General features: G+C 33.3%; 1 protein-coding gene across 3 annotated transcripts in view; it reads left to right on the forward strand.

Annotated features, from left to right (window-relative positions):
- AP3B1 (adaptor related protein complex 3 subunit beta 1) overlaps window positions 1-27,317 on the forward strand; it is a 309,786-nt gene that overhangs the window by 116,912 nt on the left and 165,557 nt on the right. For all 3 annotated transcript variants that reach the window (XR_004233861.1, XM_003759422.4, XM_031966179.1), the window contains exons 8-11: window positions 8,801-8,959; window positions 24,536-24,633; window positions 25,860-25,914; window positions 25,995-26,066. Coding sequence is in view for 2 of the 3 variants with exons in the window: in XM_003759422.4 (XP_003759470.1) it covers window positions 8,801-8,959; window positions 24,536-24,633; window positions 25,860-25,914; window positions 25,995-26,066 (384 nt within the window). In the remaining variant the exon portion in view is untranslated. The remainder of the gene's footprint in view (window positions 1-8,800; window positions 8,960-24,535; window positions 24,634-25,859; window positions 25,915-25,994; window positions 26,067-27,317) is intronic.

The following is a 27,317-nucleotide window of genomic DNA, read 5'->3' on the forward strand; positions in this document are numbered from 1 at the left end:
CTTTTAAGATCCTTTTTCAATTCTTCCAAGAGAGTCTTGTGAAATGGGAACCAGTTCATACCCTTTGATGCTTCATTGGAGATGATTTGCCTAAGAGTTTGAGGTCTATTCTTCTCTTTCTCCATAAAAGCTACCTATGGTCAGAGTTCTTTTTTGCTTTTTTTGCTCATTTTTAAAAGGTTGAGGTCTGCTCTTAGGGCAAAGGGGAAATTGTCCCAAGCTTCTTCTACAGGTAACAGTGGCTTTAGGCTGTCCTGGACCAGTGATGACTGACTTCCTTCTAGTGCTAAGTGAGTGTGGCCAAGACTCACATTATTCTGGGGCTCGGGGGCTCACCATTTGCCTTTTGTATTTATGTTGGATGTCTCACAGCTAATCTGCTGATCCGCTGGCTTCTGAACTAGGACAGAGAAGCCAACATTACTATATTTTGGTGAAAAGCCTCCCACTAGATTCCCCTGTTCCTCTCTGCCCTAGGTCTCCCTGCGCTGCTTCTGCACTGCTTGCCTTCTCTCCTGCCCAATTGAGATAGACCTTTCCTGAAATTCTTCCAAAATATCTTCTGCTGGAAATTTGTTACATTCCAAATAATTGTGGGTTCTGTCACTCCAAAAACCACTTCAGAGTCTTGATCTGGTGTTGATCTGAGGGACACCAAAGAAAGCTCAGGTAAAGACTTCTCTTTTCTCTACCATCTTGGCTCCCCCCTCCCCTCTATCCCCCAGTCAATTTATTTTCTATGAAATGTCTTACATTCTGATCTATATTTTAAAAAGTTTCTTAACTTTATTTAAAATTTTCTTATTGTCTTCTGGAGTCATTGGCTTCTGTTTATTCCATTCTAATTTTTAGGGAAGTTTGTTGCTTGGGTAGTTTTGTATGGCTTACGCTAAAAAATTAATTCCTTTTCCAATTTTTTAACTCCAGAGATCTTGACATTTTAACATTCTTTCAGATGCTTGGTTCATTTCTTCCAGATATTTTGTTGAATTTGTGTCCAAACTTTGTTTTTCTTTGAGGTATTGCTTGTAGGTGTTTTAGAGGTATTCTTTTCTATGTTTATCTTGAAAACCTCCCTGCCAGTGTAATTTTTTTTTTTTTTACTCATATTTACTATACTATACTACCACCCTAATCTTGTACTTGATGTTAGGGCTGAGTTCTGCCACACTTTTGGAGAGAAAGTCTTGCTGCTTCTTTTGTTGCTTTATTAGGGTTTCATGTTTTTGTTGTTGTTGTTGTTGTTATTTTAGAGTCTCAGGGACAGGGACAGGACAAGGAAAACTTGCAAGTTTTCACTGCTCCCAAAGTGGTCAGATCTGGACAATGTCTTTTTATTGTCCCCATTGTCCTATCTCTTTTGAGTCTGTTCATGAGGTAAATTGCTACTCCACCACTATTAATGATCTGGAAAGCTCTGTTGGTTCTGGCAGAACTTTTTGCATTTCCCTTTGCTTGCTCTGGGAGTCCTGCCTTGATTATTCCTCTGCAACTTGGGGTAAATGAACTATGGTGCAGAACCCACTCTGAGTCTGAGGTCTAGACTCCTGCCTTTGAACTTCCTCCTTTTTGTGTTTTCTGCCTTAAGCTGATCTTCTCACTTTGATCTAAATCTACAAATTGAAACTATGACTTGCATAGTGGGTGACAGAACTGCCATTTTTTTCCTGTCCTCCTGGGACATTTAAAAAATCTTTTATTTTAAAAATGTATCTTCCAAGAATTATTGTAGTGCTTATTTGCTGAATGGAAGTGTCTGGGACCCTGGTATCTTGACCCTGGCTTTGCTTAGTGGAATATAAGTGCTAGTAGTAGTAGGTTTGTCATGCTGGAAAGCCTTCCCTTTTGGTTCTAATGAAAAGCTATTGTGTCTGCTTCCAAGAACCAACTTTGTTAATTATGGAGAGGTTTATCACCAATAGACTGGCTATTTGGTGATGAATTCTTTGGCCCTGACAACCCATAAAATAAAACTAGAAGATAGGTGTTAATCACATGCAGTACTCATGCCCCCTGCCTCCTCAGGCTTTTTCAGGAATCTCTAGTAGAGTGACACTTTTTATAATTTTTCATTTTTAAATTGGGTGTTGGAACTCTAAGTTTGAGTTCTGTGTCCTGTAGTTGAATGCTTATTAGTATAAGTGATGTCATAGTCTTCTTTGGGAATGAAGGATAAACAAAAAGTATAAGTATAATTTTTGTATAGGAGTAATTTTTGAAGTCCTTATCATAAAGAAATTAAGGGGAAAAAAAGCATTCTAACTAAATGAAAAGATGGCTCATAAGCACCACTCAGAGCAGGAATTCCTAACTCTTTTTACATTACAGTCCTATTTGGCAGTCTGGTGAAGCCCACAAACCCTTTACAGCATGTTTTTAAAATACATAAAATACAGTATTAGGAATGAAACTTAATTATATTAAAAATTTTAGAACCCAACTAATTCATGGACTTTATTCTTAGATCTCTGCCTTAGACAAAGAAAGACATTGTTGGAGCTATTTTTTTTAACCCAACAATCAAATGCAATAATAAATAAAGTTTCTTAGAACATTTGGTCATTTTGGGTAATAATATTCATGAAAAATATTTTCAAAAATTTCACTGAAAATATCAGCAATTTATGTACCAACTTTGGTTATAGAGGCAGCTGGGTGACACATTGGAAAGGAAGCTGGAATACCCAAGTTCAAATCTGGTTTTAGATATTCACTAGTTGTGTGACCCTAGACAAGTCCATTAATAGCCCTCTTCCTCAGTTTCCTCAACTATAAAATGGAGGTGATAGCAGCGCCTACCTCAGAGAATTGTTGTCAAACCAAATGAAACAGTATTTGTGATAAGTACTTAGTGCATTACCTCACACATAATAGAGGCAGTATAAATGCTTCCCTTTCCTGTAGAGGATGAAGAGAAATTCCACTCATAATTCAGTGAGACTTTCCAAACTAGATGGACATATGCTTTAACTAAAACCCATTGTCTTATTGAAAAGGTCAAAATAATTGAGAATAGTGTAAATTATTTTATAAAGTATGTGTCAGAAGAAGGGATGACACAGGTTCAAAGACTATAGACTGGTATCATATCTCTACTCGAGTTTGATCTGAGAAAAGAATCAGTAGGTGCTGGATTTGGTGAATATTGAACATCTTTTAATGGATAGTGGAAGACTCATTGATGTTGAAGTCAATGCTGAAGCAACTGCCTCTGTACAGTCAGACCACTAACTTGTTTGAGAAATGTTCAAGATTAGTATATAACTAGAAAAACAATAATATCGAATAAAAGATATGGCATGAGATTGAAACAATTAAGTCTTGCTCTCTTTAAATAAATTATGAGATCTAGATAATGGATAGTAGAAATATCATTGGCCAGATTATCAATTTGAAAAACTTCATTAAAATGCCATAGCTAATACTGTAGCTTTTGTGCCATATATCTCAGCTAATTTCCTTAAAAAATTTAACATTTAGTGCTTTCACTTCCTGCCTTCTCACTTTTTATTTAACTCTCCATTATTGCTAATTCTTTACTAATCCAATGTTATTTTAATTCTCCAAGATTGCTAATGATTTTTAATCTTTTTTAAATGATCCCTAACACTTAGAATACTTCATGGCACATTTTAGGCACTTAATAAATGCTTGTTGATATGACTTTACTTGTTCTGAAACTCCCTCAAGTTGCCCATGATCCTTTAGTTGCCATATCTAAGGGTCTTTTCTCCTATCATATCTTTCATAAATTTAGAGCCAGAAGAAATTTTAAAGGGTTTGAAGCCAACCTCTAAGAAGGGGAGATTGAGGTACAGAGCAAATATAAGCTTTGCTCCATGGTCTCATATCCATTAAGTTTCTAGGTCTGGATTTGTACTCAAGGCTTTCAGTTTTCATGGCCAGTACTTTTTCCACTATATTATTGAATTTCAGATTGTAAAAAATTAGCAATTAACTAAATATCTTGTAGGACATGAGTAAGTGATTAGAATTGTTTGTCAGAAATGAGCTTTATTTATGAACCAAGAGATGGTAAATCCCTACATCACCAATATAAATCTCAAAATATTCTGGAGAATTCAACAGATAAACTATACTGAAATTGGAGAATTATCATAGGCTAAACCTTTATTTATAATTGTTTGGGTATAATACTGATCTCAAGAACTTAAACATTTTTAATATATAGAGCCATCCCAGATAGAGCTGGCCAAGATAAAAATTTTGTGTGACCTTTGTGCTATGGAACTTGTATCAGCCATGCTTTTGTAGTAGGCTTATATGTTTGTGGTGTGGTCACAAATATATATATCAACTTCTTATTAACCACATTTTTATTTCAAGGAACCCTTAGAAAAACTCTATGGCATCCTAGGTTACTATGGCACATCATTTGAAAACCACTATACTTGATTAGTTTGCAACTGAATGTAGAGCCAGAAGAAATGAGAAGTGTTGTGGGCTATTGAACACTGTGAATTTTCAGTAGCTCAACACAATGTTACAAAGCACAGGTGTTTCTATAATTGTGATATATTGGGGGAGATTCAGTGTTCAATGGGCCTCAAATCCACACTTCCACCTGTATAGTGTAGTGGTTACTGGGCTGTGGTATAAAACATGGAGAATGTTAAGAATGCTTGGAGCTTTACAGATGGAGAAAAATATCAAAACATTATCTAAACTGCATGATGCTTCATGTAGACCTGTTTTATTTTGAGCAAGGGTTTTTTATATTTGATAAAATAATTGGAAAAATTTCACAACATTTTCCTTGTGGAGAGAGAGCTTCTATGCTTGAGGGAGAGTCAGACCTTTTGGTCCACAGTCCAGAGATAGATTTTCTTGTGTGGGCAACAGCACGAAGGAGCAGTGTCTTTGGATTGAGTTCTGTGTAGGGAGGCATAAGTTATAAGAATCCTAGACAGGTAAAGGGGAGGGCAGTATAGGCAGGATTTTGATTGCCAACAGAGCATTTTCCTGGAGGTCCTAGGGAGCTACTGATGTTTACTGAATGAAGATCTGTTGGATAATTTGGTAGATTACTTTTGACAAATGAGTAGAATATGAATTGTAAGAGAAATTTGAGGCAGGTGGATTGACCAGCAACTGTTACAGTAAGCCCAGCATGAGATGATGATGGTCTGCACCAGACAGGTGGCAGCATAGCAGTTGTAGAGGAGAAAAGATGATGTATTTGAGAGATGTTACAAAATAAAATCAACAGGCCTTGACAAGAGATTGGATATGGAGGAGGTGAGAAAGAGTAAGGAATCCAGAATGGCATCTAAAGTTGTATTGGGGACTGACAGTATGGTGGTATCCTTGATAGTAATAAGTACAGTGCGGTGTGTGTGTGTGTGTGTATGTGTGTGGAAGATGAGTTTAGTTTTGGACATGTTGAATTTAAGAGTTGGAGATGTGAGGTTGGAAGTTATCAGAAAGATTAGGGTAGATAGGTAGAACTAAGAATGGGCCCTGTTGAAAGCACCTGGTGAAATAGTGCAGACAGAAGAGAGGAGGAACCAGTTTGGAAGGCCTACCTGTCGTTGAAGAGGACATGGTCTAGGCATGCATTCAGCATTGGAGACAGAGAAGGAGTCATCACATTGGTAGGAGGAAAACCAGGAAAGCATAGAATCCCCAAAACTTAGAGAAGAAAGTATCTGAGAGAGGAGGATGATCTGCACTGTCAAAGACAAGAGAGAAGTCAACAATGAGGATGGAGAAAAGGCATTTGGATCTGGCAATTAAAAGATCATTGTGTTACTTTAGAGAATACATATTTAGTCTATCATCTGTGTAAAAGGAACTGGTAGTATTAGGTACTAAGGATAGCTCGGAGAAGAAATACTAGATTTTTGACACTCATGAAATAAAATAGAAATGGCTATCCCCAAACTTGATGTTTGGTAAATCTGAAAAGATAGTTTCTTTATTCTGATTTAATCCCTTCCCCATTATGATCACTTTGAATTACAAACAAAAGTCAGTTGTATTGTTTTAGTTTCTATATTGATTCCTATTTGAATTTAAATATATACTATTTTGATATGTTCCTTCTTTATCAAGTTTAAAGTGATTTACTTATATTTTTAGGCTAATAGTGATGTAAATATAAAAGTTTTTAGCTCTTAATTAAATGAGTCATTACATAAAATTTAGTGGTAATAACATTTTCTAAATATACTCATTAAAGATTCAAGTAATAGCTAGCATTTATATAGTTCTTTATTGTGTAGGAAGTCTTTTACATATATTACCTTTTTTCATTCTCAGAACAACTATTTTAGGTTAGTACTGTTTTTAATCCTTTTTTATCTCCAGAGGCAGTTGGGATATTATATGCATAGTAGTGGTGGACTAGAATCAAGAGGACCTCAGTTGAAATCCAACCTTAAACATTTATTTAGCTGTGGACAATTATTATTACTGTGGACAAGTTACTTTATCTCAATTTTCCTCGTGTATAAATATGGGAATAATAATAACATCTACCTCCGAGTTGTTAGGCTCAAATCAGGTAATAATTGTAAAGCTCTGTATAAAGCACATTTCCTAGCACATACTAAATGTTATAGAAATATTACCAGCTACTATTATTATTTTACAGTTGAATAAACTGAGTCTGAGAAAGGTTAAGTGATTCATTAAGGGATAAAATTGGCTGTTTTTCATACGGGCTACAAAAGTTACTACCTGTGCCTTTGTAAGACAAATAACTAAAATCATGATGTCCTTTATTGGAATAATGGACTTAAATACTAAAGAAGAATATTAATTGATACAGAGAGACAAATGTGAAAAAAGAATAAAGGCTCATTAAAAAGTGACATTTTACATGTCTTTGAGGGCTTTAATAGTACTAGTTACCGTGCTGAGTGGATTACTAAGTTAATCATGTAGAAATTTGATGAGAGCGAGGCATATTTGTTTGATTTTACTTAACTATATATTGTTGCTGGGTGCTTAAGTTTTTAGAGTCTTTGGTTGTTTAGCTATCATTTTATTGGTTTCCTAATGCACTAAACAGAACTAGTTTGGGCCTAGAGCTATATAAAAGAAGAATCAGTCAATTGATTTTGACTTAGAGGTATAATTCAATTGCAGCCTTCTTTTAAGTACTCCTAAGAGACTAGTAATTTCTTTACTACAAATTACGCATTCTAAGAAAAGTGACAGTGTTATACTTTAGAATTCATTATCAAATCTAATTATTATACATTTTAAATGAAACAATTTCCTTTAAAAAACCAAGTCAAATATGTCTTACTTCTTATAATTTCTCATCTTATATCTTTTTTTTTTTTTTTTTTTTGGTTAGAACCCGACTTCCTTTTTCCCAACCAAAATCTGAAACTGTTTATATGTATTTATTAAGATAATTGCCATTTTTTTACATTATTGAAATAAAGAACCAGTTAAGAGACAACAAATAATTTCTTCTAGTACTGATTATCTTATTGAAATAGGAAAGTAAATATATTTTTGCTCTTTCAAGTTGTTCAATTAAAATAGAGTATTTTTGGCATTTTTTTGCAGTGGGAAAATAGGCTTATCTATGCAGGGTATTTTATCTTGAACTGTATTTTGAACTCCTTTTTTTTTTTTTTTTTTTTTTTTTTTGGCAATACATAATTCTTTTCCTTGTTGTGGTTTCTCTTTAGAGCCCTTGGTGTCTTATTGTGGATATAGTTACATTGTTTTACTTATTGTGCATAATTTTTATTTTGATATGATCTGGGAAGTTAAGACTATTAGGGAAAATATTTCTCCATCTTGTTGGTCATGTGACTCAAAATTATTTCCTGACTCAGAATGGACTGTCTTTTCCTTACCTTTTGAGTTCCTTTAAATTCTAGACTCAGCATTATTTTTATCTTCTATAAGAACCATTTCCTTGTCTTAACAAGCCATTTATTTTCCTCTGAAATTATTTTATGCTTCTTGGATATTTCATATAGCTTGTTTTCTCTGTCCTTAAAAGTATGATGTATTTATTTTGTATGTACTTGCATAATGTACATGTTGGCTTTCTTGATAGAATGAAATTCTTTTGAAAGCAGGGACTGTTTGATTTTTGTCTTTGTATTATCAGTACCTACCACAGTCTCAGATCCAAGATAAGCACATAATAACTGTTCAACAAGACAAAAGGAATTTTAAAAATACTTACTGGGATAAATACTTAGAATACAGTTACTGGCCAAAGGACATTCCCTGCACTTTGGGAGTTTACATTCTAACAGAAGAAGACAACAAAAGGACTTTAATATTTAATATTGAGAACTTTGTTTTCCAAATCTTCAATAGTCATAACTACTGAAGAGGCTAGGGGCCATAGCATCTGAAGGATCAGTTGTCAGCTTGCATTTTCACAAGATGTCCTTGTTGCTGTTGTTTTTTTCTTTTAAATTAAGAACTTGTTGTTGCTGTTGTTTTTTTTCTTTTAAATTAGGAACTTCACTGGAATCACCAGAATCTTTTACATTAGGGACTAGTAATATGCTATTCCTAGCACTGTTAGAATTGGTGTCCTTTGCTATCGCCATCAAAGTCTGAGGAGAGTAAGAACATGAATCAGATACTCAAGTTATTGAGAAAGTGGGTAGAATTCCTCAGATTTTGATAGATGATAGCAATGAGGATTGGAAGAAGATAGTAAGTATTAATTTCATTTACCTCAAAAAAGGAAAAGTTGCTTCTTTTTGTCCTTAAACTGAACAGTAGTTTCCATGCTTAATATTTGTGTCTTTGGAATTGAACTTATTCATGAAGTTTAATCTTTTCATTGCAGGATGACAACCTAGAAGAGAACAGTGAAAAGAATTTCTATGAATCTGATGAAGAGCAAAAAGACAAAACTGATAAAAGTAAGGTACCTTATGCTATGGATCCAGACCATCGACTGCTCATTAGAAATACAAAGCCTTTGCTACAGAGTAGGAATGCTGCGGTATGTTAAATGTTTTATTCCTTTTATATTTTTTTAAAACATCCAAAAAGTATTTTTTAAAAAGTGTAAGATCCTTTAATAAATAATCTTTAAATCTTTAAATGATAATCTCTAAAAATGCTTTCTTGGGGGCAGCTAGGTGCTGCAGTAGATAGAGTATCAGCTCTGAAATCAGGAGGACCTGAGTTCAAATGTGACCTCAGATGTAACACTTCCTAGCTGTGTGACCCTGGGCAATTCACTTAACCCCATTTACCTCAGGGAAAAAAAAAGCTTTCTTTATGTATTTGTATTAGTGATATATATTTTGTTTATTGATATAAACTAAAACAGAATAAATGAAAGTAGTGTGAAGTACCTTTAATAACAAAAAAAAAAATTGTGCATAACTTTTATCTTAATGTGACAGATACTTCCCAACAAACACCTAAAGACATTCAGAAGGAAATTCATTTGATCAGTTGTTAAGAGAATGAAGATACTGAGAACTGAATGGCCAACAGCATCTCAGTGTGTCCAGAATTCTACCAACCGTGGGCTAGAAAAATGACTCACTAAAATTTTTCTTAGCTTTCTCCATAAGAATTCAATCTTGTGCCCATATAGGTTACTATGGAGGAAAATATGAAAAAACAAAGGCAATTTTGCCTAAATTGAATAGTAGAATATAAACTAATTGATTAATTACAAATTCAAGTACTTTTCTTTTTTGAGGAAAATCACTAAAATAGTTTATTTTTTTAGTGGAAGTTCTTTTCTTTCTTTTTTTGGATAATAGCTTTTTATTTTCAATATACACACAAAGATAGTTTTTAACACTTACCCTTGCAAAACCTAGTGTTCCAAATTTTTCTTCCTCTCTTCTGCCCCTTGTCTTAGATAGCAAGTAATCCAATATAGGTTAAACATTTGTAATTCTTCTAAACATATTTTCACATTTATCATGCTGCAAAAGAAAAATCAGATCAAAAAGGGAAAAAAATGAGAAAGAAAGAAAAAAGCAAGTAAACAACAACAAAAAAAGTGAAAATACTATGTTGGGATCCACATTCAGCCCTCACAGTACTCTTTCTGGATGCAGATGGGTCTCTCCATCACAAGTCTATTGAAATTGGCCAGAATCACCTTGAAAAGAGCTAATTTTTTAAAAAAAATTTATTTTATTTTTGTTATAGCTTTTTATATACAAAACATATGCATGTGTAATTTTTCAACATTGACCCTTGCAAAAACTTCTGTTTCAACTTTTCTCCTCCTTCCCTCTACCCTGTCTCCTAGATGGCAGATAATCCCATACATGTTAGATATGTTGAAGTATATGTTAAATTTAATATGTTATCTTGTTTCACAAGAAAGATCATATTTTGAAAGAAGATAAAAATAACCTGAGAAGAAAAAAACAAAAATGCAAGCAAACAATAACAGAAAGAGTTGAAATGTTATGTTGTGGTTCATACTCATTTCCCACTGTTCTTTCTCTGGGTGTAGCTGGTTCTGTTCATTACAGATCAATTGGAACTGATTTTGATCCTTTTATTGTTGAAGAGAGCCATGTCCATCAGAATCGATCATCATGTAGTATTGTTGTTGAAGTTTTTAATGATCTCCTGATTCTGTTCATTTCATTTAGCATCAATTCATGTCTCTCCAGGCTTCTCTGTATTCATCCTGCTGGTCATTCCTTATAGGACAATAATTTTCCATAACATTCATATACCATAACCTATTTAGCCATTCTCTATCTGATGGGCTTCTATTGAGTTTCCAGTTCCTTGCCACTACAAAAAGGGCTGTCACAAACATTTTTTGCATATGTGGGTCTTTCCCCCTATTTTATGATCTCTTTGGAAGACAGGCCCAGTATCCACTGCTGGATTAAAGAGTATGATCATTTTGATAGCCCTTTGGTCATAGTTCCAAGTTGCTCTCTAGAATAGTTGGATCAGTTCACAAATCCACCAACAATGTGTTAATGTCCCAGTTTTCCCACATTCTCTCTAAAGTTTATTGTTATCTTTTCCTGTCATCTTTTCTTATGACTAGAAATGTCTTTAATTTATTTGTCTGAAAATTGTCTATTCATATTCTTTGACCATTTATCAATTGGAGAATGGCTTGTATTATAAATTTGAGTCAATTTTCTATGTATTTTAGAAATGAGGCCTTTATTAGAACTCTTTGATGTAAAAATTTTTTCCTAGTTAAGTAGCTTTTAACCAATTTTTTTGGTAGCTGTGGTTTACCTTCAGAAATAAAACTACAGCAAGGATTGATTGTGTGTTTTTTGATAAAGAAAACTGGTACTTGTAAGAAATATCAGTGATGAACTTAATTTTTTTCTTTGTTGTTTTAAGAGAAATGGAGCCTAAAGATGAACTTATTAACAGAATAAACTTTAAGTATATCTATCTACTTTGAAAATTATATTATCTTCTTAGGCCTGAAGTCTTAACTTTTCTCAAGGGCTTAAAGTGTTATTTTCTTAGTGAAATACCTTTCTTAGAGAAATTTGAAATATTAAGGTGTTTATTTCTTTAGTCTTTCATTTTTGTGAATTTGGGTGGGGGGAAAGAAGGGGAATTGGGAGCCTAAAATAACTTCCATTATCTGGTCCCTTAATATTTGCAAAGCATTTTTCTCAAGATAATAAATCTTGGTAGTCTTAAAATCTTAATAGACGTAATCTTACAATTTCTCATTAATTACTTATGTGGGTCATGACAATAAAGTGTTAACTAAAGTAAAGAAGAATATTAAACTTAATAGGAGATAAAAATAAATGTCTTCAGATACTTAAATAGATATCCTAAAGAAGAATGAAATTTTTTTATTTAGTCATTCAACAAGTATTTTGTGTCAGGCATTATGCTAGATGTTGAGGATTCAAAGAAAAATATCAAAATAACTCTAACCCTCAAGAAGGTAGCATTCTGTGGTGATTGGAAGTATACAACAATTACAAAAATAAGTTAATAAACATACAAAACAAACATACAAAACGCAGCAGTTCTTCTATCTCCATGCATATGTACAGGTTGTTTTTTATATCTAGAATGTCCTTCCTTGCCTTTTAGAATCTTTCAGAGTTTAATGGTAATGCTACCTCTCATATCTTCCAGCTGTTTTCCATTTCCATTCGTCAGTGATTCCTTCTCTGTTCTATGTTATTTCGTATGTGTAACATAATGTTTATGATACTGTTTTAAATAGTAGGTGGTACCTATATTTGTCTTCTGTTAAGTCTAATATTCTGGTATGTTATGTTAACACCTTGAAAATTGTGACATGATCAGAACCAAGTATGTTTGGGTGATCATCTTGTTCACAAAAACTTCTTATTCTCTTTCAAGTAAGCTACTCCCTAACAGATCTTGTTCTACTTATAAAGTCTATTTATTTATTTTTAAAATCTATTAGTAATCCTTTCAGTTAAAGGATTAAAGTTAGTCTGACATTATTTGTTCATCTCACACTGAGATAGAAACCCTTTTGGGACAATCAGGTCTTCTTTTTGTCTTTACTCACTTTATTATCATATCATTTCCTGTTAATTGTGTTTTTTCAAATCCTTTGCAGAGAAAACAGGACCAAATACAAATTAAGCTACTCTCTTCTCTCCCTTTTATTGGATAATACTTTTTTCATGTAACCCAATTTTTTCCTTTTCGTAAAGAAAAAAAATTCATTTTTCTTTCCTTCGCTTTAAAACAACAAGAACAAAAAAACTAACTAGCTGTTGATCATTCAGAGCTTTATTATTCCTGATACTGTTCTTCTGTAATCATCCTATGCTTTTTATTCATCTGTTTTCTCCTCTCCCTTCATCTTCTAGATTTGACTTTTAAAAATCTACAGGAGAGCAAGTAGAGAGGCAGAGTCAAAATGGGAAGTGATAGATAGCAATTTTGCCTTTGTTTTTTCATATTTTCCTCCATAGTAACCTATATGGGCACAAGATTGAATTCTTATGGAGAAAGCTAAGAAAAATTTTAGTGAGTCATTTTTCTAGCCCATGGTTGGTAGAATTCTGGATACACTGAGATGCTGTTGGCCAACTGTGTATTGTATGGCAGCAATAGGTGGAAGCAGCATTGGACATGGCTGCAATAGCCACTCAGCAACTGGGAATGGTAAGAGAACTGAACACCTGGACAGAGAGAGATCCTAAGGTATTCTTGTGTGAGTACTGGGTGCAGGACAGGTGCCATCTGGCAACTTTCTAACTCATTACCCACTTATGTATCTTGGTTTGAGGATGGAGAGGAGTGGTTGTAGAAGCAAGAGAGCAGGTATCCTACCTGTGTTGGGAGGAAGGGATAGTTTCCAGAAAAATAGCTATGTGCCTCTAAGCCCAAGAGCAGAATGGGGATTCATTTCTGATCTTCAGTTCTATACATAAGCCTAAAGTTGAATAAACCAGGGCAGGAGACAAAAACCAAGAGGTAGCCAGCAGTTCATTTACTTTGAACCTTTTGATGAGATATAGCATGATTAAGTCCAGCAGCATTTTATGGAAACAACCATACACAAGCCAACAGCAGATCTGAACTGAGTTAGAAATTTGCAGAATGCAAACAAGAGGAATGTGTAACAGACTTTTTCCTGGATCAGTGTTGGAAACACCGAATACTCATAGGTCCCCAGACTGGTCTGTGAAAGCATCAGAACAATATAAAAGATAAAAACTCAGGCGAGGCATCTCCCACCTAGATATGAACAAGAGAAAATAAAATATAAAGTTGAGAACTAAGCTGGAAAAATGAGCAAAAAGCAGAAAAAAGAATCTGATCATGAAAAATGACTAGATAGTAGAGAAGACCATATATCCAGTTATAGAAGAAAATTATTTGAAAACATTTATAAACAAAAATCTCAAAGAAAACTACATATTGGACATGATCCCAGTAAGAATTTCTAGAAACACTTAAGCAATTAAAAAAACTAAAACAATTTTCGAAATAATTAAATAAGAATGGGGAAGGAAAATTTGGGAAAAGAAATGAGAGTTACCTAAGAAATTATCTAAGTTATCTAAGAAAATTAATGCCTTAAAAAAACAGACACAAAAAATATGACAGTCATTAAAAATTAGAATCAGCCAAATGGTAAAAGAAGGACAAAAACAATGAGAAAAATAATTCCTTAAATATGAGAACTAAGCAATTGAAAGTTAATCACTCCACGAGACATTAAGATACAATGAAACAACATCAAAAGATTGAAAAAAAGAAAATGTGAAATACCTTATAAGAAAAAAATAACTAACTTGGAAAATGGATTGAGAAAAGATCATTTAAGAATCATTAGACTACCTGAAACTTTTGAATAAAAAAGCCTAGACATACTTTGAGAAATTATTAAACAACAACTACAAAACTGCCCATATATCTTAGAACCAAAGGCAATGTAGAAATTGAAAGACCCTGCCAGTTATCTTCTGAAAGAAATCCCAAAATGAAACTCTTGGGAATAATATAGCCAAATTTCAGAGCTTCTGAGTTACAGAGAAAATGCTGAATGTAGCCAGAGCAAACAGACAAGCAAACAAATATTCAAATATTGCGAAGCCATAGTCAAACTCACACAAGGTTTAGCAGCAACCATTACAAAAGTGGAAGATTCGGAATATACTTGAAGGGAAAAGAGCTAATATTAAAACCAAGAATAAGCAATCCATCCAGCAAAAATTAGTATAATTCTACAGAGAAAAAAACAAACAGGATTTTCAAATATTCTTGATGAAAAAAATCAAAGCTTAATTGAAGATATGACATTTAAACTTAAGATTGAATAAAAGTATAAGAAACTAACCATGATTGAGAAATCATAACAGGGTAGAGTTAAACTCTTTAAGTCTCTCTTTCAGAAAACAGTACTTGGGACCCTTCAGAATTTTGTCATCACTAGGACTGTTAGAAGGAGTATATTTAAACAAAGGGCATGAGTGTAATTTTGTTATATTGGGAGTATCTCAAAAGAAGAATGGAAGGGTGAGGGAGAGGGATGCACTGGGAAATAGAGGAAAGGAGAAGAATGGGGAAAATTATTTCACATAAATAGTGTGATTAAGCAACAGTTTGTAAAGTGGAGGGAAGAATGAAGAAGGGGGTTTGATGGGATGGCATCACATTTGAACCTCAATGTTTCTCATTTGAACTGGTTCAAAAAGTGAAGAAGATACATTAATACATAATTGGATATGAATTGGAATGGAATGGAATGGAAGACTTTTCATACCCATCATCTTGCCCAACAGGAAAATAGGAAGAAAAAGGATCATAAGAAAGGGAAAGGAATAAAAAGAAGGAAAAATTAAGGAAAGCAGTGATCAGAAGCAAAAACAGACTCTTAAGAAGGGGACCGGCTTAAAAAGAAAGTGATATATATATATATAAATACATATATATATCTCATAATGATATATATATATATATATATATATATATATGTATAAGAATAGAATAGATGTAAATATACAGTTGACAATGTTATGATTGGAAATGGGATGAGCTCATCCATAAAATAGAAGAGAATTACAGAATGCATTAAAATTAGACTAAAACAACATATTGTTTACAAGAATCATATTTGAAAGAAAAGTATAGAGTTAATATATGGACCTGAACACAATCTTTTATGTTCTAGCTGAAGTTTAAAAAAAAAAAAGAAAAAAAAAGGCAAGAATAGCAGTAATAATCTCAGGCAAAGCAAAAGCAAAAGTAGACCTAATTAGAAAAGATAATCAGGAAAGCTATGTTTTGCTAAAGGGTATCATAGGCAATAAAGCAGTGTTAGTACCAAATTGTACAGCATCCAGATTCTTGGAGAAAAAGTTAAATGGGAAGGATTCTGGGAAGAGAGTAGAGTAGGTTGGTAAATTTTAAGCTCTCTTGATTTCCCCCACAAATAGAACAAATTTTTGCCTCAGAGTGAAAATATACTGGTGAAGAATCTAGAAGACTTGGGGTAGAATAGGGGTTCTCCTGTTACTACTGGCAAAGATCCGAAGAAAGGCCCTGGGCTGGGAGTTTACCTGTTTGAAATGCAAACACCTCCAACCTAGTTCCCCCAAAACTTCTTGTGTGGATCCCTCAAGCTATCTAGATGTGGCTGGAGTTTCAACAGGAAACACAGAGATTTTTACGTCCCAGATTGTTGAGTCCAACGTTTGAGTTGGGGAAGAGCCCAGCTAGTGCTGCTGACCCTGGGCAAGAAAGAACCAGCACTGGGTGAGTGCAGAGCAGGGACACTGCTGGCTGTGGACTCTTGGAGGAGTTTGAAGCTCTTGGTGTAGAGTTCCTGTTCAGAGTGGATTGCTGAAGGGAAGCATGAGGCACCATTCTTCTCTCCCCCTCCCCCCGCCCCCCAATTAGAGGTGCTGCTTATACTAATACCTCTTATTTAAAAAAAAAAAAATGAACTGGCAAAGAAGGGAACTCCACCATTGAAACATATTACGGGAACCAGAAGACTCGGATTTATTTTCAGAGGAGGATAATTTAGTTTTTAAAAAAAAAAAAAAGCTTTTACTTCAAAGGTAATGTAAAACTGCTCCCTACCCAGAGAGAATTGATAGAAAAAGTCAAAAAAGAATTCAAAAATTAAATGGGAGACACTGAGGAAAAAGTAAAGAAAAAAATTAAAATCGTCCAAGAAAAGCAAGAAGAGTATAAAAATGTTAACAAATTAGAAAAAGAGACACAAAGTCTCAAAGATGAAAATAATGCTTTGAAAATTAGAATTGGGCAAGGGGAAGCCAGTGAAGCTTTGAGAGACCAAGACATAACAAAACAGATTATAAAGAATGAGAAAGTAGAACAGAATGTGAAACATCTCATAACAATATATTTGGAGAGCAGATCAAGAAGAGAAAATATAAGACTAATTGGACTAACAAAGTTGCGAACAAAAAGAGTACCTTGACACAATAATTCAGGAAATAATCCTAGAAAATTGTCCTGGAATGATAGAACATGAGGGGAAAAATAGACATAGCAAAACATTCACTAATATCACCACCTCAAAGAGAGCATTTGTGGAAAAGTCATAGGAATAGTATTGCCAAATTTTGAAACCTTGATATCAAAGAGAAAATGTTTCAAGAAACAAGAAAAAAAAATGCAAATATTCTGGCAGTACAATTAGAATTGTACAAGACTTCTCAGCAGCTATAATAAAAGGCTGCAGGTCCTGGAATCCTATATAACAACAAGCAAAAGAACTAGGCCTGTGGCCAAAAATAGCATATCCAGCAAAATTTTGAATGAGAAAAAAAAAGGGCCTTCAATGGACTTGCGGATTTTGGACTTGCAGATTTTCAGGACTTTATATCAAACAAATCCATATTTAACAGAAAATTTCACATATAAAACCCGGTATGAAATAACAGTTTTAAAGAACTCAACATGGACAAATTAGTTATGGTTTTTTTTTTTTTACACACAGGAAATGAATACTTTATGTTTGAGATATATATGAACTATAGGGCAAACTCAAAGAAAGATTGGCAGAGTAAAGGTAAAAATTGTTATACAAATGATTTGCAGAGAAGAATAGACAACAGAAGCATTAGAGGGGGAAGGAGGAAGACTTATAGTTTCTGAAAATCTACTCACATTGGGAATGGGTTCAATGGGCCATACTACATATATACCTTGAAGGGTATAGCACCCTCCAAAATCTATAAAGAAATAAGGGAGGAAAGATGGGTAGATGGGGAAGCAAAGGGTGAAGGAAGAAGGCAAGGGAGGGATCTATGGGTGAGGGGACATTAAGTAATAGTCAAGTTATGCAGCAGAAATTAATGAAAGAGTCAGCAGGGATAGGAAAGATATGTGTGTGTGTGTGTGTGTGTAGGTGTGGGAGGCATGAGTATGTGTGTATGTATGTGTATACATATGCATATGTAAATATATCTTTTTATTATAGCCTGGTTGAGGGTGGAAGGGGTGAAAGGGGGAAAGGGAGAATAAAGTAAAAAATGTGTGCAGCAGAGGACAAAAGAACAATTTACAAGGAAGTAAAGAAAAGATGAACACTCATGAGTATAATTTCTTACACACACACACACACACACACACACACAAATTGATATTTGCTATATATTTTGAATCCTCCCTGATGTTCTCTTTTCTTTTGTTTCACTTTGTTTTGCATTGTTTTTCTCTTTTTCTTGTTTCTTATTCTTATCTTATTATTATAAATTTGGAAAAAAAACAAAAATAAGGTTAAATGAGATACAAGAGGAAACAGATAGTAAAATACCCCAAGACTGAAATGGATTCACAGTTAAACTCTACCAAATATTTTTTTAAAAGTTAATTCCAATACAGTGTAGACTGAAAAAAATAGGTAAAGGAATCCTGCTAAAGCAAGTATGGTCTTGCTAGCCCAAATAGAGAAAGAAATTTGTAGATCAATTTTCTTAATAAATATTGATACAAAAATTTTTAAATAAGATATAAGCAAGATTATGTCATACAATATGATCAGGCTGGGATTATATTAAAGATTGCAGGGCTAGTTCTTGTAGAGGACTGCAGATATTGGGGAATTCTGGAGAAGTATACCTTAAACAAAAATACTTACAGCAGGGTGTTAACTTAGTGTGATTGATGAGATGATGGTTCTCTAATTCACATATACTTAGTACTTAGTATGGTGATGTAATAGTTCTTTAGTTCACACATACTTAGTGTGCTGTAATGATGTAATCATACTGAGGTATTTAAGGGCTGAGAGGACTGGAAATGAGACATTCTATCTTTGACCATCCTCTTGGTGGCTCTCCTGCCTCCTGCATTCCTCCACTAAGACCAAGGCTGGTCCCAAGATCCTCCAGAGAGCTAGTCTGGACACTGTATTTTGGCATCCAACGGGGAGCTCTAGAAAGCATAGTATATTTTGTCACCCCAATTTGGGGGCTCTAGAAAGCACACTACAAATTATATATTATTAAAACTTTAAGCATAATTGACTATGTTAGTAATAAAAAATAACAAAAAATATATGATTATTTCCAAGGATTGAAAAAAAAGTTTTGACAAAATACGATACCCTTTTCTATTAAAATCATTAGAATCCATAGCAAAAAAATCTATTTAAAAAAATAATCATAAGTAATATCCTTTCTAATATAAATAGCAATCATTATCCATAATGGGAATAAACTAGAAGTCTTTCCATTAAGATCAGGGGTAATGCAAAGATGTTCATTATCACCATTGTTATATGTGGTTACCTAGAAATGCCAGGTAATTTTACTAGAAATATTAGGTAAAATGTACAATCTGAGCAAAAGAAATGAAAAGAATAAACAAGGACAACAAGGAAAGAAAAGCATCTCTTTTTGCAGAGGATATGGTATAGGTATTATTACCTTCCCAAGAATCAGTTAAAAATTAATCAAAACAATTAACATCTTTTAAATATGTGAACTCAGTTGCATAATTCAATGACAAAGTCTTCACCTAAGTAGCCTCATGTAAATAAGTAGAAAAATATTAATTCCTTATGAGTAGGCTGAAACAATGTAATCAATGTGACATTTCCTAAATTAATTTATTCACTATTGTGCCAGTCAACTAAGAAAGAATAACCCTTGACTTAAAAAAATAATTTAAAAGTTAATCTGGAAGAACACAGTAATGTCTATCAAGGACTTAAATGAAAAAAGTGTGAAGGAAGGAAATGAAAAAAGTGTCAAGGAAGGGTGCCTAGAACTACCATATATCTAACTATTCTACAAAGCTATAATCATCAAAAGTTTGGTACTAGATAAAAGTAGAGTAATTGATGTATAGAAAAGATTAGGTACATAGTGTATAGACAAAAATGAGCCCAGTAATCAAATGTTTGGTAAACCCAAACATCTCGGCAATTAGGGCAAAAACTCATTATTAGACAAAACTCTTGGGAAAAATGGAAAATAATCTTTCAGAAAGTGTGAATAGACTACCATCTTATACCTTATATGAAGAGAATCTCAAATTGGGTAATGATTTAGATAAGAAGGATGTTATAAGCAAACTTGCAGAACATGGAAAAAATTACCTGTCACATCTATAGTTAGGAGGAAAGTTCATACCAAATAAGAAATAGGTTTTGATTACATAAAATTTTTAAAAATGCACAAAAATAATTAATGAAACTAGAAGGAAAGCTGGGAATTGGGAAGGTGTAATCATTGTAGCAAATTTCTTTGGTAAAGATCATAAGGAACTGCACCACATTTAGAGGTTAAGAACGATTCCCTGATTGATAAATGATCAATGATCAATGGGATATGAATAGGTATTTTTCAGAGGAAGAAATCAAAATTGTCAATAATCATTTCAAAGAATTCTATTAATAGTAACACTTGTTATTCAGTTATGTTTTATTCTTCATGATTCCATAGACTGTATTGTCTTTGGGCTTTTCTTGGTAAAGATACTGGTATGGGGCAACTAGGTGGTGCAGAGTATAGAGCACCAGCCCTGAAGTCAGGAGGACCTGAGTTCAAATCTGGCCTTAGAAATTTAATACTTCCTGTCTGTGTGACCCTGGTCAAGTCACTTAATCCCAATTGCCTCAACCCCCCCTTTATCGCCCTCCCCCCAAAAAATGATACTCTATGGTTTGTTATTTCTTTCTCCAGTGGATTAATTCAAATAGGTCTGTGGGGTGTTCAAAGAGACTAGCATTTCTTTTGTGAGGGCTTAACAGACCCTTTTTGAGGGCTGCTCATCTACCTTTGGTGTTTGCCTACCACCCAAGATGCCCCCATGAGTCCAAGAAGGTATAGCATACACAGCAGCCACACTCTGGTCAAATTGTCTCAGATGAGCCAAATCTGCCTGAAGGTAACTGACAGACCTCAAACCCTTTGGTAAGTTAGAAGGATATCAGCTTCAAACACATGAAGACTTCCTGTGATGGAATGGGCAGATAAAACAGTTTGTTCCAGTAGCCATGAAGGCATCTGAAGTAGGTTCTGTGGAGCACCTAAGTTTGATCAGGCATTAAAGATGCGCCATCTCTGGTAATCTTTACTTTTGTTTTGCCACCAAACTTCTGTGACTCTGAAAGAGAAAATGAGGTTGATGACTGTGCAAGTCTCTTACTTAAATCTATTGTATACACATGACAAGATATTACTTCCTTTATGTCATCTGTCATCTTAGAAAATTAAAGACCCACAACAATTCAGAGGTTAAGTGACTTCCCCACAGGGTCTGCGGCTACTAAGTGTCTGAGGTTGAAAATGAATCTGGATCTAGCACTCTATCTGCTGATCTACATACTTGCTTCCTAGTAATATTTAGAGAAATACAAATTTAAAAAGATTCCAAGGTACCACCTTATACCCATCAGATTGGGAAGATGATAGAAAAGGAAACTGATGAGTTAGGTAGCATGTGAGAAAATAGATACATTTTTGTACTGTTGGTTGTGGTGCTGTTCTTCTTTTTCTAAAATACATGATGGTTCTCTGGGAGCAGGTTTCTTAGGAAGGTTTTCTGGAGGCAGCCTTAGTTTCAGTTTAGTTCAGAGTAATAATCACTTCAATGCAGCTAGCTGATAAAATCCAAACGTTTATTTTCTCCTTCCTTGATTCCAAGAGCTCTTGCATCTTGTCCTTTTGCTCTTCCAGCTTCTGCCTCTAGCTCAACTCTGGCTCCTGGCAATCTTCTGAACTGACTGACTGACTGAAGCTCTAAGAAGAGTTTCTTATATATGATCTCTTAAAGGTGTGAACCCAAAGGTTGACTCCTTCTCTGAGAGTGGGATTATGGGAGGTGCGAATTCACAAAAATTACAAAGTTTTGTGTATCTCTCATACTTGTGAACTCCAATGTGTGAACCAATGTGTGAATTCTCAAAGGTATAAACTCAAGCATTGTTTCTACCAATACTAGTAACTTAACACCTTGTAAGGATTTGCTCTAATGTGTGAACCAATAAGCATTGTATCAATTCCATTGAGTTAACACTAGGATTCTAACAGTTAGTCGGGCTATAAAGTGGTCCAACCATTTTGAAAAGCAATTTGGAGTTAAATCCAAAACCTGTTTTAAGTGCATAACCTTCAACCTAATAGTACTGATATTTAGTTTCCTTAAAAAGATCAGAGACAAAGGATAAAGACCCTAAGTACATAAAAATGTTTGTATCAGCTCTTTCTGTTGTGTCAAAGAATTAGAAACTGAGGGGATACTCGTTAATTGGGAAATGGCTGAACAAATTAATAATGTATGAATGGAATGGAATACTATTGTGTTGTAAAAAATGAGTGAGATAAGGATTCAGTAAATTTGAGAAGACTTAATATGAACTGATTCAAAGAGAAATGAGGAGAATCAAGCAAATAACTTACCCATTAATAGCAGTATTGTAAAGGTAATCAAATGTAAAAGAGTAACGGATCAACACAATAACCTATCTCATTTCCAAATGGCTCATAAGGAGAAATACATTCTACCTTTTGATAGAGAACAGATGGATTCAGCATACAATTTAGGTTACATATATTTCCACTCTATCTCCCATTTCTGAATTTGTCTAGTGTGGAAATTTATTTTGAATGATTTCATAGGTTTTGTTATATTTTGCCTTCATGATAGATTGGACTACAGAGAAGAGAGGAATAGATTCTGGAACTGAAAATATAATTTAATAAAAATAAATGAAGTGCTATGCAAATGGATGCCACCTTCCACTTCTGAAAACAAAATAAAACCTTGCATTTGGTGTTGAATTTCTCTATGCATTTTCATTGCTCTTTAGACAATCCCTTTTCTTACCGCGTTTAAAAAAAATCTTCAACATTTATTCTTGAGAGATTCTCATTCCTTTCGGTCATGAGTTCACTTATTGAACTTTTTTCATGAAATCTATCTGATTTATGAAGTATTTGAGACCTTACTATCCAAAAGCTCAGGTATTTCTGTCTTAGAAACTCAAAGATAAGGTGATCAATTTCCCCTGAAACTCATCTCTACCCCATATATGTTTTGTATGTTTTTTCTTCCTGTCTATAAGGATCTGATTCATAAGAAAGTTTACCCCTCTTGAAATGGATCATGAAGACAAGTAAGGAAATTGTCAGTTACTCCATGTCAGAGTGTATGAACTCCATTAGATGTTTGTGTAATTAAAATACCCAATAATTATTACATCATGCCTTTTTTTTCTCCCTTCCTAAAATGTGTTTTTCAAATAATGTTTTTTTTTCCTGCTTGCATTTTATGCTGTGTTCTAGGAAGCTTAAATTTCTTCTCTCTCCTTTCCCTCAATCTTTTAACCAAGCTGTTCATTTCCCAAATCTCGTTTTCAGGCACTAAGGTTGGTAGCAGTGAAGAAAGCATTAAATTTTCTTTTTTCTCTTCATTTTCTTTAGTAAGACTCTGTAATCTGTCATTCATTCTAGATTTCTTCTGGCAGTATCAATTGGTTCACTGGTGCCCATGTGAATCTCTGGAAATAATAGTCATTAGATTCAACATATCTTAGGCATTTTTTTGTAATGTTCTGAATGTGTGTGTCAAATTTAGAAAGAATTATTGGTTGGTAGGAGCACTGTGGTTAGAGCACTAAACCTGGAGTAAGACCTGAATTAAAATCCAATCTCAGATCATCCTAACAGTGTGATCCTGCATAAGTTATTTAAACTGTGTTTGTCTTGAAATGGGAATAATAATAGCACCCACCTTTCAGAGTTATTTTGAGAATTAAATTAGATCTTTTCATATCACTTTCAAGCTTTGAAGCATTATAAAAATGCTATTAAACTATAATGATAAAACAACCTTAAGATGCCATTTTACATATAGATATGATTGGCTAAAATGTTTGAAAGAAAAAAAAAGACAAATGTTGAAGGTCATGTGGAAAATTGGAACACTAATTAGTGGAATTGTGATTGTTTTAATAATTTCTTTCTTTTCCTTGAGTCCTTCTAACTTCTGTGCTTCTTTCTCCTCATTTTTCATTTTCTGAAGTCGCTTCAAATTTTATATCCCTCAACTCAATCTTCTGCCTGTTCCTCATTTCTCAAACCTTCAAATTCTCCTTTACATATCTTTATCCTCCTTTAATCATGGTTTTTTACTCTTTTCTCCCAACAAAACCAAAAACATCAAGTTTTGCAGTGACTTGAATTTTTTTTCTTACACATTAACATTAAGCTCCAACTATAATTATGTAAAATATAATGTACTTTCCTGTCCATTTTCATGCTTTCATTAAATTTTAAAGGAGCATTTTTCAAGATCAGGACTCATGTATACTTATGTGGAAAGAGTACTGGATTTAGAGTCATAGGAAATGGGTTCAAAGGTTTTTGCTACCTGTGAGATCTTGGGCTTGTCCCCTCTCTTCCCTGAACCTCAGTTTCCTTATCTGCAAAATGAGAACAATGGATTTAGTGGCTCCTGAATTCCCACTGAACTCTAGGTATATGGTCCTGTGATTTTGGATTAGTAATTTTCATCTTGTAGTTCTGTTCTTTTAGATTTACATAAGCATAAAGACCTCAGTTCAATTTAAAGCAGATTTTAAAAGGAGTTATTAATGATATTTAACAATTTTTTTCAGGTCGTGATGGCAGTTGCTCAACTGTATTGGCACTTATCACCAAAATCTGAAGCTGGTATTATTTCTAAATCATTAGTACGTTTACTTCGTAGTAATAGGTAGGTCAATCCTCCTTCCTCTTGATTTTTGTCCTGTTTCTTTAGAAATTGTATTTAAGAAATTATGATTTGTCTTTTACTTTTTATGTTAATTTGCATTTGATTATTACAAAGAAGACTTTAGATACAATTTAATAATGATAAAAGCTTATTTTAAAATGATATCAGGTTTCGTGATAAATATTGATTTTTTTTTTTCCCCTACCAGATAGAGCTTAAAAATCTAGCATTTCATATTATTTTAAAAAAACAAAAAAATAATGTGGACAGAGTTTTGGTACATGGTTCTTGAAATTCCCCATCCCCCCTTACATTTAAAAAGTTTTATTAATTATTTTTGTTTTTACATTGCATTCATTTCTCAATATACTTTTGCTTTCATCACTTATCCAGTGAGCCCTCCTTTTTTTTTAAGAGTTTTTAAAAAGATTCAGTAAAAAAACCCAATCTATCTCATAGCCTATGTACAATTTATATCATAATTCCTATAAACTTTTCAGTGAAAGGTAGTACATTTTCTCTTCTCTATGGGCCAAACTTGTTTATTATAAATATACAGCATCCAGTTTTCTTCTGTTCTTTTTACTTATCTTATTCTAGTTATTGTGCATATTGTTTTTTTCATGTTAAATACAATATATGTATACATATCCATACAGTTATTTTGCTGTACAAGAAGAATCGGACTTTGAAATAATGTACAATTAACCTGTGAAGGAAATAAAAAAAGCAGGTGGACAAAAATAGAGGGATTTGTAATGCTATGTAGTTGTTCACACTCATTTCCCAGAGTTCTTTTGTTGGGATGGATATTGTTTTCTTGGCTCATCTTACTTATTCTTTATTACTTCAGTATTTCCATTTTTCTCTGCATTCTTCAGACTTCAACTATTTTTTAATTGCACAACATTATTTTATCATAGTAATATATCACCACTTATTTGTCTATTTGCCAATCTTTAGATTACATTTGAAATCTAATTTCAAATGTCAGTTAATGTCAGATTGACTTGATTAATATTTTGAATTTGACTTTTTTTGTGGCAAATGGTAAAAAAAAAATCTTTTTTTCTATTAAAGTTTGAGATTTTCTAAGAAGCTTTATGAGTATTAAATATATTTCTTATTTTCCTTATTTTCTTTTTTATTTTCTTTTACTTTTCTTACTTTAATTAGTGTCAATTTGTTGAAAAATATACCTAGTAAAAACTTTCTTTTATTTCTAGGGAGGTGCAGTATATTGTTCTACAGAATATAGCAACTATGTCAATTCAGAGAAAGGTATGTATATCACCTAAAATTTAGGAAAATGCCAAATGGATATGCCATTAATCTCCTTTTTTTTTCCTTTAAAAAATTAGGGTATGTTTGAACCTTTTTTGAAGAGTTTTTATGTTAGATCAACTGATCCAACTATGATCAAGACACTGAAGGTAGGCATTTTTCAACTTGTGAATTGTCGTTCACATAGTCTAAATCTTTCCTATCTATGCCCAATGTTTTTCCAATGAAACTGTGTCTCATACAGATGAGATAAACAGAGATATATAGGAAATGAAATAAAGTTTATATCTCATTGTTTTTTCTGTAAACATTTAACTATAAATATCCAACATGATTTATTTGTTTTTCTGTGAGAAATGTGTATCTTCTTAAATGTTCCATATAAAGTAAAATATAAAAGAAATATATCGAGGTCTGTAGGTGAATGTGAGATCCATACTTCTATTCTCACTGGTTTATGGCTTAATTTAGTCTGGGTTTCCCTATAATGGTAAATATTAACTTTCCAATTCATGCATAACTTTTTTTTTTTTTAATATTAAGAGTACATATCATCCTTCCAGAAGGACAAATGCTAGTTTAAAGCAATTTACTTTGAAAAATTGATGCCTAGACCATGTCAGCTTTGGAGAATCACACAATATCAAGTTGGAAGAGACCTTACATTATCTGAACAAGGGGCTCCTAATCTTTGATTGTATCATATAGCCATTTCATGATAACCAGGGTGACTCTTAGAATATTTTAAAATTTATTTAAATTTAAATTTACAAATTTAAATTTAAATTAACAAAATAAGTTTACATAGATTTACAAAAGAAGCTAAATTATATGGAAATGTGGGTCTAATTCTTTTTAGAATTTATAGATCATAAATTAAGTACCCTTAATCTGGACTAACTCATTTCTGAACAGCTTTTTTTTTAAACTAAGATCTTAGAGATCTACTTTGCTAGACACCATTTGTACATCTTTAATTCTTGGGAAGTTTTACCTATTTGATGCCAAAATCAGTTTTTTTTTTTTTTTTTTTTTTTAATCTTCTACCTAATATCCTATGGCCAGGTAGACCAAGTCTAATATCTCTTTCCACAGCTTCCTTTCCTATCCCCTCCCCAAATCTTTCCTTCTTCAAAGTAAACATTCCTAATTCCTTCAATTAGTTTTCCTATGCTTAATGTTCTATCATGTCAGTATCGTGTTCTTCCCCTGGTTGTTCCTAATCTTGTGAGTAACAGTCTTGGATACTATGCCTCTTTTAATGCAAATGAAGATTTTATTAGATATTTTGGCTGTCATATCATATTGTTGATTTATTGAGTTCACTGTAAGTACTCACAGCTTTCTAAGGCCTTTATAAAGTCTAGCAAATTAGTGATTTTTGTTTTTGTTTTTTGTTT

The sequence above is a fragment of the Sarcophilus harrisii genome, chromosome 1 (assembly GCF_902635505.1).
Source record: "Sarcophilus harrisii chromosome 1, mSarHar1.11, whole genome shotgun sequence".
Classification (NCBI taxonomy): Eukaryota; Metazoa; Chordata; class Mammalia; order Dasyuromorphia; family Dasyuridae; genus Sarcophilus; species Sarcophilus harrisii.